At 35.8% G+C, this 18179-nt stretch overlaps 1 protein-coding gene across 2 annotated transcripts; it reads right to left on the bottom strand.

The window, feature by feature from the left end:
* Positions 1–296: 296 nt before the first annotated feature.
* On the bottom strand, positions 297–9696 carry LOC125192558 (histone acetyltransferase HAC1-like). Of its 2 annotated transcripts, XM_048090169.2 has the most exons (18): positions 9520–9696; positions 8180–8528; positions 7921–8032; positions 7382–7664; positions 6764–7282; positions 6458–6621; positions 4829–6385; positions 4048–4344; positions 3691–3969; positions 3380–3508; positions 2915–3115; positions 2668–2810; positions 2287–2596; positions 1978–2117; positions 1671–1749; positions 1184–1570; positions 886–1103; positions 297–803 (listed from the first exon to the last, which is right to left on the bottom strand). In XM_048090169.2, exons 2-18 carry the CDS (start codon positions 8371–8373, stop codon positions 692–694), a joined length of 5124 nt encoding a protein of 1707 aa, XP_047946126.1. In that variant the 5' UTR covers positions 8374–8528; positions 9520–9696; the 3' UTR covers positions 297–691. The 2 variants fall into 2 exon arrangements, with proteins under 2 accessions (XP_047946126.1, XP_047946125.1); XM_048090168.2 differs by having other exon boundaries at positions 4829–6621.
* Positions 9697–18179: the final 8483 nt, after the last annotated feature.

The following is an 18179-nucleotide window of genomic DNA, read 5'->3' as shown; positions in this document are numbered from 1 at the left end:
CTATTTTTATATGGGCTAAAAAGTTAAATATATTTCATGTCATAGCAATTTATTCAATTGTATACTACTCCTTCACCTTGTAATTTAATTAGAGAGTTTAATTACTTGAATATTTGGAGCCCATAAGAATATGTAGGATTGGAGAAGCCCATATCCGATACTTATAATTTTTGGGCACAAATATATTGGGTAAATAAATTATTCAATCCAAAATCAAAATCTGATTAATTCACTGGTCAATTCCTTCATCTTTATGTTTAAATGTAGAGAAATATTTTGTAGAAAGGTTTAAAACATATGGAAAAATGTTCTTCTCCATTTAAACTATGAAAGTAAAAGATACTATGATACACTCAGCCATCAAATGATAGCAAGGAAGAAATACTGAGTAAACAAATACAAAAAATTCAAGACTGATTTCTGTACCTTCTTTTCCCATTTAAATTACAGTAGCAAGTTTTGAAGCAGAAGAAAAGAAGTTGCTGATCTATAAACATCCTATGATAATATCGAGAAACATCGTTGATGGTGAAGCCGATCTCCTTTGCTTTTCCTATTGCTATCAGGCTGTCGTGACAGATTCCAATCCTACTTCTTCAATTTCCATCGAATGAGACGAAAAGGGAAATGTAGCTTTTCCAATTACTACAGTATTTTCTGCCTCGCTATCGCTATGTACAACTTGGGGTGATCAAGAACTGCCGGCGACCTCTGCTGCGCGTTGCCTCATCATTTCCATTACAGCAGCCCTTCGTCGTGAATCTGACTGTTGCTGCAGCCTTCTCAGGTGTTCCTTCAGGTCCCTGCATCGAACATGAGAGGATTTAGACGAGCATTTTCAAAAGGGAGGAGTACCATGTTGACAGAGTAGCTTTGTGAACAAACCAGCATCGTGGTACACCGCAGTTGGATTCTTTGCAGGCTCGGGCGTGAAGCTGGAGGAGGTGCCACATTTTCTTACACAAATGACAGCCTCCTGAAGCACGCTTTTTGCACTGGATGCCATGGCGGAAAAGGCCTTTGACCTTGCGACAGTTTGGATACTGGCAAAGGGGTGACCGGCACTGAGAAGCATGCACCAGGAGCTCGAGCATTTTCCTCAACTGCAAAAACAAGTCCAAGAAATTTGTGTCAGGACTCGGGCACTAGAAAGGTGGGTGTGTGATCTCGGAGTAAAATTTACCTGTGTGACTCGTAATTGCCTGGCTTCTTTGTTCTGTGCATTAGGATCAATGGACTGATTATTAGTTAACTTATGAGGATGATCTTTTCCTCCATCCTTCTGATAGCAGGCATTGCATAGATCATAATCAGTGCATGTCTCACATCGGTAACCTTGCCCACTCTCTATATCAAGGTGGCATTTGACGCATGTTGTGACAAAAGCTGGGGCAGTCGGATTGTGCAGATGATATAGGACCATCATGGAAGAATGCTTAGCTCGGCGAAGAGTATCGTACTGATAATGGTTTCCTTGGCAAAGACTGAGAAATGCCTGTCTTGTGTCGAAAAATTCACTTTCAAGATTCTCATTATCTTTAGTTTCATCAGGAACTTCAGCAATGTCAACCTGCAGATCCATAAATTTCTCAGTCCAAATGCTACAAATCTGGCAAAAAATCATATGCCATCGATAAATGTCAACCATCATTATGATCGTAGAGGCTTACAGGATAAAGTGCATGGACATCCTTGTAGTTTGTAGGATGTCTATCCCTATCATCACGTTTCCTCTCAGCGTCATAGCATCTGAAAGGAGTCGATTAGTACACTGCTCTACATATATAACATGCAGCATGGTGGTATTCCAGATGCAATCAACCAAAAAAATTGGATATCTCAAGAAGATAAAAGAGTAAATACATGAGATATGGAGTAACATTTTGATATGAGTGATGGAAATAGAAAATCCCTTGGAAATGAAATCAGCATGAAAGCGTTTATCGATAACTGAGGCAGAAAGTGAAAAATCCTTACTTGTCACAAATCTGAAATTTTTTGCACTGCTTGCAGACCCACCGTTTTCCCGAAACAATTAGGATGCAGCAATGAGTACATGAATGTTGTAAGTGAACCATGATAAAATCTTCCTTCATTGAAGTTATGGAGTCACCAAGCTACGGAAACAAAGAATATATTTTAGTATCACTAAGAAATTAGCAGCAGTAATTGCTTAGTCTTGCAAGTATGAAAAAGAACAACAAAATACACAAAGTGACGCATACCCACAAGTTGAGCACAATTTCTGAATAAATAATTAAAATACAATTATGGCATAGATCTTACCCTGTGCATTAACATCAGATCCTTTGATGCGTTACTAGAAAGATCGGTTTGGCCAGATGCTTTTAAAGCTCTTTTTGTGATCTTTTTCAAAGTTCCCTTCTTAGATTGTTTTCTCCCATCCTCTTCTTGTTGCAGTTGATAGATGATGTCCTCCGCAGCACCAGGCCAATAATCTCCATCAAAGTATGGCAGACGAGCTGCAGTTACCTTTGCTTTACATTCACCAGTTGAAACAAAGAAATGTTCATACAGATTAGTAAGCTCCACGACAATGTTTTCCTTTGTGGCTTTTCGTAGCATGGCCAAGTACCTGAAAGAGAACAATTAAGGTGAAACGCTGCTATGAATAATCGCTCACATTTATACAGTAATGACACCAACCACTCTCGAAGTTTATCAGATTTGGGTGTCTTTTGAATCTCTGGGTGACAATACAAAATGTAGTCTTCACCCTTCAGCGGAGGGCATGCCCAGATGTAGCAGCTTGTAAAACCACGCATTTTGCAGTACTCCAAATATCCAATCTGAATCAAAAATAAATATCAGCATAGTTATAAAGAAATGTTAACATCTTTTCTTTTGTAAATCCATCAACTATAAGGAGAATAGAAAGAGTATGTTAACTTGCCAAAATTTCATGGTACACATATGTCCTAAGAGCCTCGCCAGAGACAGCTTTGACATCTGGCCTAAAGTACTTAACAGAATCCAGGTAAGAGAGGTAGACTCTTCGATGATTTGGCTGCTGGCACTCAGATCCAAATTCTTGAACATACATGCCAAACAAGCACACTTCAACACCTTCGATTCTCTGAAATAACAGGACCACCTGTAACATGGTAAATACAGTTACAACACATTAATGGACCAGCTAATTTGCAATAGCAATTAATTCATTCTTGCTTAACTAAGCTTCCAGTATATGCAAACAAAGAAGCCACTAACCTTAAGTAAGGAGGCATATCAAGAAACAAATCTCCAGTTATATTTTTCAAATTTTTCGTGACTAATACTGATAGTGTTTTTTTCTGAAATCTTAGATAAGTTCATATGGAAGAATTCAGAAGCATTGTATCAAAATGTAAAGACATACCTTAGATCTATAAGGGTACTCTGTTGGATAGTTTTCCTCTTGGAAAATCTCCAGGAAGCGAGGCTTAACATCCAACTTTTTGTCAACTGATGATACCACTCTTACTACAAGTTCTTCTGCTCCTGGGATCTGGAAAAATGGACAAAAAATTATGACCTAGACAGTAACCATTCAATAAAAAAAACTTGCTACAAATGCACAAACCACAATACTGATAATTTACACACACACACATACACACACATATATATATGTCAGTGTATGTGCAAGCAAAGAATATAAAAATATGCTACACAGTGTAAGTCAATAACCTCATCATAACTTTTGCCTTGCATCCTTGCTCTGCCAAGCCTCTCTTCCTTCAATTTTACAATTAAACGCTGCTCCAAGTGATCACTTAGATGTGATCTAGGCAAATCTTTAGCACCGAGAACAGCACTCTGCGGTAATGGTGCGCGTTCTCCCATTTCAACTTCTGCCATATAACAATTTGGACAAGTATACTCAGCTTCTCCACCATTATTTCTTCTACCATTAAACAATGCACAGATTTGATGCTGCCAAGCTTCACATTTGTCACATTGAACCCACTGCAAGAAACAATTACTTAGCGTAGTATAAGATTAAATATCAAAATAGAACAACTCTGCAAGCAAATAATGCATTACCCATTCTTCAGTCTCTTCATCATTTTTCTTTTTCTCCACCCTTCCCTTTGGAATAGGTGTTCCATCTACTGCAATGGTGTCTCCATGAGAATTGTTATAGCATGGAATGCAGAAGCAATGACGGGTTTCACCAGATCCAAAGGTGTAATACATTGCATTTCTTTTAATGCGAGTACCACAGGGAGTACAATATATAGGAGGAGGTTCAAAAGTAAGCTTCTCAACTGCACATAGTTGGCAAGAATTTTCACTCATTGAATGCTCCATTGCCTGGTTTCTCTCTGCCTTCGCTTTGCTCTGTAGACGAAAAGAGTAATTATAAATTTCAGAGGAAATGATGAATGACATTTCTGAAGAGCATATATGACGTATGATGCTTTGAGGAAGGTGAAGGCATGACTGGGTAAGATCTAATCCACGCATTGTTAAAAGCAAGCAGAGTTGCCTCCAGATGTTTAAGTTATCAAGCTTGCCAAGGGGAAGAAATTTTCAAAGCATCTCAGATCAAGAAAGACATATTATAAGTGTAATCTTAGTCCATATCAAATACAACAAAATAAAGCAAAAGAGAACACAAATGAGCTTCTAACTGTCTGATTAGATAAATGCATGCAAATTCAAAGACTACAACTGTGATGAAATTTCATTAAATGCTTTAAATTGCTTAAAGTAGCATTCAGGAGCCTTCAATAGGCATACAGAGAGCACCTTGACAGTAATTAACCAAGGAGAGTAATTTAATCATATGCCTAATAAGGTTGAGAAAATGGATGACACTGACCTGTCCTACCCACTGACGGAGACCCATAATATGTTGGCGGACCATATCTGGCGTGAACAATTCAATCATTGATACTCCCTTTATTTTTGGCTTCCCAGACTTGGATGCACTCTCGGGAGGTAATGGAGTGTTTTCTTGTTTAGTCTGTGCCGAATCATTTTCTGTCTTCGTGACCTGATGAACACCATATCCAACAGAATCACTAGGTGTGACATCATCACCTTTTGGAGTTTGGATGTATGCATCATCCAAGTTGTCCTTTTTTATCTCAATTTTGGGACTTTCCTGTGCAACGTTTACAGGGACTTTCACCTCTACTTTCACATCGCTAATTTCAGATTTTACTGGAATATGGTAATTGCTATCCTTTTCACCTTGACGTAGATCGTGGACATGACAATCACTTACAGTAGAGGTCACTGCCACAGAGCATCCACTGCTAGGGACAAGAGACTGTAAACCTTGCTCAACTTTTGTACGTTTAGTAGAAGGTTCTAGATCTTTGGGAGTTTCAGCTATCACTGGGTCTATCTTTGGAGTAAACCTTCCCACTGTTCCAGCTATATCATGGACACCAGAAGATTCATTGACTACTGTAGGCAACCCAGGCCTCAAATTAGAACGAGCAAGTGTCTTGAATTGAGCCTGCATAAAACTTTTAACAGGTATACAAACAGGGCAATTTGTATCCTGACAGCGCCTATGATGATTGACTAATACCCTTGTCGCACGGCAACGAGGGTATGTACACTCAAGAGAGTTGCAACTTCCACTATGCTTCAACAGCTTCTGAGCAGTTAAGCAGTGAGGCTCAGGGCATTTCCCTTCTGGGAAATGACATCTACGAGCATGCCTCAAAAATAACAACCACCTCTGTTGGTTCTTGAACTGTTTTTCGCGAATAATGCTATAAGTTCGAGGTGCTGGGTCACCTGTGTTCACTGGTTCTGTTGATCTAGAAGTTCCAGAGTGGCCAATAACAGATTCTTCTGAGGATAAATTATTTAGTTGAGCTCCATCTTGCCTGGTTAATCTTTGATGAATTTCCTCTTGAATAGTCTGATTAAGTGGGAGTCTTCCTGATACATCCATATCTTGAGGCTTGGAATACTGCTGACCGCCCAATGCTGCATCTGGTTGAACACCACCAGAAAGACCAGTAAAATCACTTTGAGCGTTGCAAACAAATTGCTGTGGATGCAGTGATGGGGTATCATGCGGCACAGATGAATGAGAAAAGGGCTGAGAAGATCTAGAATGGCCCTCCAGAGAGTTTGACTGGAACTGATTCTGGGTATCGGAATGGAAGGAGTGGGTATCTTTTGACTGTAGACCTTCATTATGATGCTCTGTTCCAATCTCCTGCTTCACCTCAGATGCCATGCTGGGCGATAAATGGGAATGAGTGAAAGAATCATTTCTCAACAAATACTGGTTTTGCATTTTGCTTTTTTGTTGCAATTGATGCTGAGAAGGTTGCCGTTGCTGAAACTGCTGGGACGGCTGTTGAAACAGCTGATGTTGATGAGGTTGCACAAGATTTTCTTTCACTGTATACTGCGATTGAAAGTTCACCTTTTGTGATTGATCTACTGAATGAGAATCAGTTGCCTGTTGAGAAGAACATACATTTGGTTGGTTATTGATCATCAAAGGAGAATCTGTCCTGTGCATTGATTGCATGGATATGGCATTCAAACTTGGGTTGTTAATCGTTGACCCAACAGTTGTTACAGGAATATGCATGTTTCCAGACCCAGAAGCATCAGTAGTGCCAATTCCATAGGCATCACCTGTCAAATGGAATATTGTCAAAAATTATACAAACTAGAAGCTCCAGAGGTATCCTCGACTAACTCTCGTTACATTAAGGATTTGGGAAAACACGTTAGGACACAGAAGCCTGGTTGTAATGGTGAAGATAAAGTAAAGTACCTTGTGTTACTGGTCTTTGGTTATGCTGGTCAAGATGCTGAGACAAGGGTTTGGTGGAGTTGCCATATATAGTTCCAGATAAATATCCCTCGGTGGTTCCTGAACTGTTCATGACAGACATATTCTTTCCCATTATTCCAAACCCTCCACTTAGGGACCCATGATTTATTCCAAAGGATTTCTGCTGTAACGTAGAACTGCCTCCACTACCAATTTGCCCACCAATATTGTGTAAGACACGAGAATTTTGACCCCCAACATGTTGTTTTTGCAACATAGGCTGTGATGCAGTTGTAGAGTCAACATCAGGACACGCTCCAACATCTGATGGCTCAATTTTCATGGAATTGTTGTTGCTAGTGTTAGTAATCATATCACTAGTGTTGGAGTTACTAATTCCAGGAGTTGGGATCATTTGACTTGCCATTCTTTGCGAACCCATGGACGTCATCATGTTATTTCCACCGGGATTGACCAAGAAAGTATTAGGTGACTGCTGATACCCACCAGCCAAAGGTCCTGCAGAAAATTAATCCGTTAGATGAGTGAAAAGTCAACCAGATAATACTCCATAGATGAAAAGACCAAAAAGACCATCAGATGAACTAAAAGAACTACCATGTGCACTTCCAGGAGACCCATTTCGAGTTGGAAAAAAACTTCCCGAATTCATGGTAGACGATGTGATTGTGTTGGAACTACTATTGTTCACGAAAGAATTTTCCACTGATGAAGTTCCAACAAAGCTTGAGTTTTGTTGAAACCCAGGTGTGGGTATCATTGTACCGACGGGAGTGGAAGAATTGGCATGTTGCATCTGCTGATTGTTATTACTTGTAGGGAAGCGTTTAATCAGAATGTGCAAACGCCTCTCTAAAGTTTCCAGGTTTAGGTACTCCTCCTGCCATTAAATGACATAATGAGAAATAGAAATGCAATAAGGAACTTATGAATAGTAACTCAATAGTATAAGTAGTTATGCTAACAATTTTCCAACATGCATACACAATTACACTCATATATACTTGAAGATTCTTGAAACTTATATTTAACTTTAATGTCAACCCGAAAATTGTTTATGTAATGCTATGCACAACAAAACATTAGCTATACAAGGAGGATAATTGCATGATGAAGCAGATTAGAAAACAACAAACCATTGTTGCAGCAGTTCTGAATAGACCGTCTTCCAGACGTTTCACTATATCAACCATTTTTCTGTTGGGAACCTCAGGTGATTGTTGACGCCGCTGCATAAGAAAGTTCCAACTGCAGAACAGAGAAACTAAACCTCAGCACAAATCAAGCAAGCAGTTTTTACAGCATGTTTTCAGAAGTAACCTTCACCTATTTCTACACAAACCAGGAAGCACTAGAAATAGCACAAGACAGAAATAATCCGAGAAAACTCCTTACATTTTCTCTTGCATGTATTTGCGTCTTTTAATAGTTTCTGGATCCATATTGGGTACATTTCGATGGATATTAGGATTCTGCATTTGGCTGGCCATAGGGTTTCCATTTTGCTGTGGTAGCCCAGGCAACATAGTACCAGTTTGGTTGGGTACCTGGCCCGAGATCTGCCCTGTATGGTGTGTCTGTAAATTCATCTTTATCTTAAACCAATATAATATGTTCTTTGCAACATGAAGTTTGGCCCCCAACTAGAGCCAAAGACCATAACAAAGGATTCGAACAAAGTTTGATGTGATCTAATCAAGTTTAGAGCAATTAAACCGCAAACGTCCAAGCCAGACACAGATACCTGTCAAGTAAATTCAATAGTGTGAGAAAATAAAACGGGTACAAGAAGAGAGTTGATGAAGATTCTGAAAATACTGAAAAGATCTGTATGTAAGCTTGAAGATATTAACAATCAAACATAGATCATCTTATAAACATTCAAAAGCACAGATTAATCGATGGATGAAAAATGTTTACTAAAAAGTCCCATCCCTTTGCCCATGGAATGTAATATAAAATATAGTACGTAAATTTCATGACCTGCCTAACTCTTCAGCACTTATCCAGAAGAACCACACAGTAAAACAGTGAACAGAACTGAAAGATCACTTCATTGTGAAATTCAGTAGCCATTTATCTCTAATTAGAACCATTTCTAGCTGATCCCCAAAAGGGGCTCCAGAGAGAGAAATGCCACCCCAAAGACGACAAAACTTAAGCTCTTCGAGAAAACTAAGGTATCTAAGAACCCACATCTAACACACCAAAACCTATTTCATAGTATTACACATTTCCCATAAGAATAATTGCAAGGACAAACACTCACAGAGTGCAAAAACACACATATACCGAACAGGATGAAACCAACAGCATTGCGCTTAATTCATAGTTAATCTAAGCAGCACAGCAAAAAAGCCCAGTTCTTTTCTCCAGAACTCGAGTTCCCACACCAAACAAAAGCTAAAGCAATTCTGCAGCATTAAATTTCTCAGAAATGATCGCATACATAAAACACATACAAACTGCAATTGTCGCATAGATACAGACCGTGTCAGCTGCATACAAACGATGAAGTCAAAATCAGTTCAAAATCGGTCATTTTCAAAATTACTAGGGCTTCACCAAATTGGGGGAAATCAAATTAGGGCATCATTTCCGATCAGACCAACGCTATATTTTCAATTGGAGGTAAGACTGATTTCAGCGAGCAATCGAGTAAGACAACAGAGCAAGAAGATGAACACACTAACAAGGCAACCAAAAAACGCACCAAAACTGAACGCGTCACTTACCGGAGCTTAAACGAAGAGATAAATAAGCAAATAAGTTGTAAAAAATGCCAAACTAGCCAGCTACGTCGGCGCTGAGCTTAACCGGCGGTCGCGCCACGATTACGGCGGAGAACGGTGATTTGGGGAAAAAATTGGGCTGATTTAGAATTTGTGTATTTTTGTTTAATTTTCTTTTTTTCTGACTGTAGAATGGGCGGTATTTAACTTTTTCTTTTCTCTTTTTTTCTTTTTCATGAATTTCTATGGAAATTATTATTGCTTTGTGACTTTATCTATTGCCCAATACAATAGTCGATTTAAATTACTCCTTAATAGTGTCTGTTATATTTTTACTCAAGTAAAGCAGAAATGTTCAATGCAGTTTGTAAATCTTTATTCAAACATTTTAATTTAGAAACGAAAAAAAATAAATAATTTTGAGTGATTAATTTTACTTATGATTCTTTAATTTTATATGCATTCTTTGATAGTAGTATTATATTTTCAACAAAAATGAAAAGTATTTACTACTTTTTTTACTTTTGTGTTTCTAAGAAACTGAAATATACCATTTTCAAAATTTCAAGAATTCGTCAATATTTTGAGTAAAGTTATTTATGAGTATTTTTCTAAACTGTGTTATATAATTTGAGAATTTATAATTTAATCTAAAATAAATGGGATTGTAATCTTTATTGTATAGTCAATACAGATTAAAAACAGTCGTAACTGATTCAAGAAAATTAAAGGGAAGTCTCAAATCAATGGGATTGTAATCTTTATTGTTTGGGGCAATAGCCAATACAAAATTTCAAGTGGTAATTATAGATATTAGAAATTAAAGGTGATTATCAATTTATATTATCAATTTATATTAGAAATTAAAGGTGATTATCAATTTATATTAAAGCTGGAATTTACATAGTATCTCGTACCAAATGTCTTGTTACAAATTAAACTGGATTAAAAAGATATATGTTGTTATTAATAGAATAACACTAAATTAACAATATTTCATTTCCACATTTCATTTTTCATATAAGCATAATCAATTCTTAGTATTTATCATCATAATCCTCAATTGTTTTATTTTAAATTCGGATCTATCAGGATAACCTCAACTGCTGAAAAAACTTTGTGAAAAAATCCATCAGTCAACGAAACACTAATTTAGTTAAGAAAAATTAATACTTTTTGCTACAACTTAAATTATGAAAATATTCAGAAAAAGTTAAATGGGTAATACTATTAATTTCATAATTCCTAACAAACTGGTATTAATTTTATTAAGTATGGTACAGATGTAATACTTAGGTAATAGTATGTGAAAAAAAAAAATTGAAAGAAATATGTAGATTGATTACCATAGTGTGAGAATTAAATAATAAAAGACGAAAGTGTGTGAATTGTAGCAACTTGAGGTCAAATATACGATAATTTTTAGAAATATTGTATTACAAAGATTGCACACTCAATATTTTAGATCAAACGAAATGAAATTATTAAAAAAAATCAGCATATACTACTTATGAAGACATTTGAAGATATATATATAGAGTAGTGATATAGTGCAAATGCCCATTAAACACATAACTAGAGAACAAATCACAACCATAAGATCAAGAAAATCAAGAGCTTGTATTAATACATGTGATTTTCAAATTTGAAGGAGAAATCAGTTCACTCTATCACAGAGTTACTTCACTATAACAAGGCGGGGGTATAATGGTCATTTCACAGACAAAATTAGGGTTAAACTCTAATTAGTCTCTCATTTATGAAAATCATCTCTCCAGCTCAATTTTCTCTTCGGTTCTCTTCCCTTCTTTTCGTTCTCCCATGGTCGATCCATTCTCACTCAACGTCAATGTCGGCGCCGTCGTCGTTGCCTCATTCCGTTATCGTCAACATTCCTATCGATTTAGAACTCAACATTCTGTCGTTGTCAACGTCGAACAAATGTAATCAAAACATAAAGATTTCTCAAAATGTAAGAAATCATTCCTACCAATTTAGAACTCATTTTCCATTAACATTTCTTCGATTGATTTTGATTTTGATTTTGATTTTGATTTTGATTTTGATTTAATTTTATTTTGTAGCTTTTAAACGTCAAAACAGAAGTACAACCGGAGAATCCGGCTGTATACTCAAAATCACCGATCGTGGGTCATTCATATTTATTGCTTTGATTTTCTTCATTTTAGTGTAGTTTATTCTGCTTAAAGTGAATCAGTTTATGCTTAGAGTGAAGTATATGATGCATGCCCTATAGTGTTTTAGTTTTTGTGATTTCAGTGAAGTGTATAGAGCTTAAAGTGAACTGATAAATGCTAAGAGTGAACTGATATATTGCTCTGTTTTTTTATTTCAGTGAAGTAAAACGTGCTTAGGGTGAAGTATTTCATGCTTAGAGTGAATTTTTTGTTATCCATGCTTATATTGCTCTGCTTTTTCATTTTAGTGAAGTAAAATGTGCTTAGAGTGAAGTATTTCATGGTGACAAGTAAGGATTTGTGATACATTCTTATACTGCACTATTTTTTCATTTCAGTGAAGTAAAACGTGCTTAGAGTGAAGTATTTCATGGTTAGAGTGAATTGTTTCTGATCCATGCTTATAGTGCACTATTTTTTCATTTCAGTGAAGTAAAACGTGCTTAGAGTGAAGTATTTCATGGTTAGAGTGAAGTGTTTGAGATCAATGCTTATAGTGCACTATTTTTTCATTTCAGTGAAGCAAAACGTGCTTAGAGTGAAGTGTTTGTGATCCATGCTTATAGTTTCTATAAATGAAAGGACAACTATTAATCTTTCAAAAGCTCTTGATATACTTAAAGAAAGACGAAGAGAAAGATCTAGAGCAATGAAAGCAGAGGCTAAGATGATGATTGGAAGCTTGGCGTCTATGAAGACGAAGATGTACCAATTTGATATATTCATAACATGTTTCATTTAATTAACTGTAAGCCCTATTCGGTTCATTTAAATTCAATAGTATGTTTAGAGTGAACAAATTATGCTTCGAGTGAAGTATATGATGCATGTCTTATAGTTTTTTTTTTTTAATTTCTCTGAAGTTTATAGAGTTTAAAGTGAACTAATGAATGCTAAGAGTGAAGTGTTTTACCTTTGCAGTGAATTAGTTTATGCTTAGAGTGAAGTATATGATGTATGTCTTATAGTGTTTTGTGTTTTCTGGTTTCAGTGAAGTGTATAGACCTTAGAGTGAAGTATATGATGACTGTTTCTATAGTGAACAGAGACAAGATTGGAAATGTATTTACCTAAAAGAAGCAGCAAGGAAATACTCCAAAGGCTAAAAGCAAAGTATTGCAGCGCATTAATGTTTTCGGAAACAAACCATAATTCATTGAATAACTTGGCGATAACATCAAAGCATTATCAAGAATGTAGCAACAACATGGAGATAGATGTGGCAAAATTATTGTAAACTTCAAGCGTTCATGCCCATTTGTATGAAAATGATGTACTCATAATATTTGTCATTAAGTTCAATATAAAGCTCATCCGTTTCAATTAAATTAAAGATTATGTTATTATTTACTTCACTGTAAAGTATATTTACTTCATTATAGAGCATATTTGTTTCACTGCATTATACTTCACTATAAACATATAATAGTTCACTATATGCACAATATACTTCATTGTAGTGAAAAAATAGTAAACTATATGGCATGTTCAATTTACATCATGATGAGTCTCGTTCTAAGCCTTGGTTACTGGTCAGTATAACGTGATTTATTGGATAATATCTACAAAATAGTTGTTAAAGTGTGCAGGTTGAGGTACTAAATCAGGAGGAAAGGATCAGAAGATATTGGCGTGAAGCAAAAAGTGTGCAACTGGCCAGTATGAGCAGAAAAAGTGCAAACTGACAATTATCGGCAAAAAAGGTGCAAACTGGTCAGGATTGATGCTACGGAACTGGACACGAGAAGGAAGGACTTGCTTGGAACAATCAACTACTAAAGAGGGGCAAAATTGTCATTTCGCATGAAGAGGCAGCCCTAGAAATTAGAGCAAGCCACCCTATAAATAGGAGCTGAACATAAGTAGGAATGACTGGATCATCACTTTGGACTTATCACTTTTATCATCACTTTGAGAACACTTTGTGGGAGAATAGCTCCATTAGCTCTAAGTTCCACTCTCTAAATCCAGCAGCCTGCCATGAAGATTCCGGCCACCAGCCGGCGGGGAGTCGTCATGCCTGAATCATTCCAGCCGCCATAGTCTAGTTCCAGTCAGAAGAGGCCATCAGCTATTTACATGCTTTCTTTTAATGCTTTCTTAGTTTAAGAACTTGTTTTACTTGCATTTGTCTCGGATTTCAGTAGTTAAATCTGTTTGAAGCATCTTTTGGTTTGAACGTTTGAATGAAGTTAAGTTTTTATGGTTTTATTTGAGTTTTAGCTTTGTTATTGCTTTAAATCTCTCTAGTTAGCTAGATCTGATAGTTTTATGTTGATTTATGTTGTTTAAGTGCTTGAATCTGCCTAGCTTTGTTAGATCTAGTTTTTCCTTAATGTTTACAAGTTTTAACATGGTTAAGTTTCTAAAAAATGCATGGAATTCGTTTCTGCTTGTTTCTGTCACCCTGTCCTGTTGACCAGTATGCGTAAATTTCAGTTTTTCTTGCTTACGTTCTTGATTTCAAGTTAAATATTGCATTTACGAATTTTTGAGCTTGAGAATTCATCAATGGAGTTTGTTAGATCTAGTTAGTTTAGCTTGGTGAAGAAGAAAATGTCACAGTCAAAGATATGTTGCTTTTGTTACTTTTTGCTTTTGTACTTGCACTTTTTTCAGCTCTTCTGCAAACCCAGCAGTCAGTGTACCAGCATGTCATTTGATTCCCTTTACATTTGTCTAGCCATTTTTAGTAAGTTTCGTCTAATAGCTTCTCATATGCATAACTAGGTGTCCAACTTTCACATTCACGTACACATCCAGCAGCATTAAGCATTTAGTTACTTACTGGTCAGTATAGGTAGAGTCTCATTTTAATTTTACGCCTAGGTAGAACTCAACCCCAAAAGCGTGGTAGCAAACCAACCCTTCCAAAATGTCTTTGCAATTGCACTTCGCCTACATCCATCTCTGTGGGATCGACCCTTACTCCACTATACTAGCCAGTAGAAGTGGGTTGAGGTATTTTTGTTGACAAGAGTTTTAGACACAGACCCAACGACACAGCTAGGTCTAGGTACACTCCTAGCCAGTTGACACGCACACACAAAGAGTCGCCGCCCCATATATAAAACCTCGCCTTGTCACATCACTATACGCACAATATACTTAACTGAAAATGAAAAAAATAGTAAAGTATAAGGCATGCACAATATATTCCACTTTATGAAAAAAACAATACATCATTAGAACATTACACTTTTTGCATAATATAATTTACTTTATGCTCAATATACTTCACTTTATGCAATATTAAAAATCATATTTACTTCACTAGAATGAAAAATAGTACTCCATAAGGTATGCTCAATATATTTCACTGTAAGTATTTAATAGTTCACTATATGCTCAATATACTTCACTTTATGGGCAACATACTTCACTATATGATAAAACAGTACACTATAACCAAAATTCTTCAATCAAATGTTCTTAACTGAGTTTTGGTCCACACCAAAAATGAGTTTTGGTGTACGGTTGGAGATGGTCTTAACTGAAATATCCCATTTTCAAAATTTCTAGAATTCGTCCATATATTGAGTAAAGTTATTTATGAGTGTTTTTATAAACCTTGTTATATAATTTGAGAATTTATAATTTAATCCAAAATAAATGGGATTGTTATCTTTATTGTATAGTCAATAAAGATAAAAATAGTCGTAACTGATTCAAGAAAATTAAAGGGAAATCTCAAATCAATGGGATTGTAATATTTATTGTTTGTGGCTTTGTGCAATAGCCAATACAAACTTTCAAGTGGTAATTATAGATATTAGAAATTAAAAGGTGATTATCAATTTATATTTGTATTAAATTTTATAATTGGGATAAAATTGTTTCGACTGGAATTTATATAGCATACCTCGTACCAAATTGTTTCGACTGGAATCAAATTTACTAATTTGATTTTTCTACCGATTGTGATTTAGCCACTGGCCTATGAGTATATTTGACGCCTATGTTGACCTTTTCCCGCGTTGCTTCATGAACTTACCGGACAAAAATAAAAAAATCAAATACAAATAGGTGAAGTAAATTAGAATTTCGAAAACTATAAAGCTTCAAACGAGTGTATTACAAGTTACAACAATGAAAAGCATTGGATCGACAAAGTAATTCAAAAGCGAGAAACGTACGGGGAGATTCATGTACTAATCAAGAGATGGAGAGGAAGTTGGGGTTGGATGGAGATGAAGAAGTAGACGCTGCCATCGATTATTACTTCACCAATGATGTTATTTAGTTCACCAAGAGTTTACCAGTTCAAAAAATATAAACACAACACAGCTCCTAGACCATATACTCATGCATCCACGCTTTAAATTCATTTTTTTACCTTTGGTATGAGGGATTTCTGTCGAATTACTTACATCCTTCTTTGCTTCAGGGAAATGTTCACCTATACAAAAGAAAACACATAATAAAAATACAATATTTGGCCCACAGTTATAGTTAGTTCACCGGAATAGTCTGTTATTTCATCAAATATGATATTTGATTCATTACAAGTATTATTTCCATTCATATTAGAAGAAACACAGAATAAACATACAACATATGATCCATAGTTATAGATAGTTCATTGAAGGAGTATGTTACTTCATCAAAGAGGATATTTAGTTCATTACAAAGTTATTTCTTAATAAAAATAGCAAACAACAAAGTTATTTTTATAAAGCACAATCCTAAAACCCTTAACCCATAAAACACAGTTTATTTCATTCTATGAGTAGTTCATTGGAAGAGTCTGTTCCTTCATCAAGTAGGCTAGTTAGTTCATTACAAATCATTTTACTGTAGCAAATGAGTTTTACTTCATTTTTACCTTGCGGAAGACGATCTCCAGTTATCTGCTTCCTTCTGATTTGATTGTTTTGATTCACTCTTCACCTTACGAGTGTATTGTGTGGCTATGTTGACAAAAATCAGAAACAAATTTATAAATATATGAAGTAAATTAGGTTTTAGAACTCGTCAAAGCTTTAAAATTGTATTACCTAAGGCAACTATTTGTCCGGAACACAATCGGCGTCCTTCATCTTCTATAGACGTGTTGTGCATTTCAACCATTTTTGAATCAGCGTTGGATTTGAATTCGCCGCTGTAGTTGTTGAGCTTGACAACTCGAGATGCTTAATCGTTGATGAAATCGATTTGAGATGAGAAGTTAATTGGATTTAAGCGAAGTCATATGAAGCGAATCGAGAATTAATTGATTGGGTGTTGATTTCAGTTGAGATGAAGGTACTTACTAGATCTGAGATGAAGATGCTGAGTCGATCTACAGTTGATGATGAAATAGAGCAGAGATTGAGATGAAATGCAGATGGAGATGAATCGACTCTCAATTTTGAGATTTGGAGAAGAAGAATTAGTAGCGGGAACGTGAAAGAGTAATTTTGATTTGATTTGGATGTGTTTAACCCTAAATTTTTAATCTCAATGCAAAATGACATAAATACCCCCGTGTAGAAGTAATTTGTGTACATGATGAACTGCGTAAATTAACACTACAACATTTCATCTAATCCATCAAATTTAAGATCTAAGGGCCCAAATTTGTTCTCTAGTTCGGTCTTTTAAGACTGAATTTATGAATAATGGGACTCTATAGGGGAGTGTTCAGATCCATAACTAATTTTATATCAAATATCCATGCAGATCTCATCCCTTCATTTTATCAATCTATCATTATTTTTAATGTGTGTTTTTGGTACTAGGGTTAATGATTTGGATCTAGCTAATATAATTATTGTTTTATTATATTCATAGTTTTTGCGAAACCCTTTAAGAATCTAAGTAAAATTATTCCAGCATTTAATTATATAATGATGCAGCTCTAGTAATGTCATTATGCAACACGTCTAATGTAATGATGTTGCACGTATAATGTAATGATACAACTCCTATAATGTAACTCTATTATACACATTAACCAACAATTCCTAAAATTCCGTGCCAAATAAGAAACGTATCATCTTAGTCGGGACGAAGGGAGTAATTAAGAAGTAAGTGCCTTTCATGATCTGCGGTCCACGGATGCAAATTTCACCCGGTTGGTTGCGGGGACTCCTGAAGGGGTTGGCAGCGGAAGCGCTCACATAAATCGATTACATAATAATCCTGATCTATTTAGCAGATTATTTAGACAAATTCTATTCGCGCAATTATCACATTAATCATGATCATAACTCAAATTAATTATGCTTTAAATTAATTAAAATCTAAAACATGCTTTTCTACGGTTTAGCTGTTTTACCTTGATGATTCTCCAAAGAATCGAAGATAGCTGACGCTTTCTCCACGTGAAGATCTTTAGTACTAAACCACGGATCTTCTGTCTGGTTCTCAGACTGTAAACTAATATCAGGGTTGGTGATCTCACCAGTATACTTGGACTAAAATAAAGAAGACGGAAAAACTATTCCACGAAGGAGAGAAAATCGTCCTTCACAGTGTAGGAGA

The sequence above is a fragment of the Salvia hispanica genome, chromosome 4 (assembly GCF_029641045.1).
Source record: "Salvia hispanica isolate PSC_SH4W2 chromosome 4, Shi_PSC_v1, whole genome shotgun sequence".
NCBI lineage: Eukaryota > Viridiplantae > Streptophyta > Magnoliopsida > Lamiales > Lamiaceae > Salvia > Salvia hispanica.
The sequence above is the reverse complement of the archived record's forward strand: the minus strand, read 5'-3'. Positions and strand labels throughout refer to the sequence as shown.

Coding starts and splice junctions, on each gene's coding strand:
- LOC125192558 (XM_048090168.2), bottom strand. CDS start 8,373: ATGAATTTACAGACACACCATACAGGGCAGATCTCGGGCCAGGTACCC. Junction 1,104..1,183: donor GGCAATTACGAGTCACACAG/GTAAATTTTACT, acceptor TTGTTTTTGCAG/TTGAGGAAAATGCTCGAGCT. Junction 804..885: donor TGCGGTGTACCACGATGCTG/GTTTGTTCACAA, acceptor TGTTCGATGCAG/GGACCTGAAGGAACACCTGA.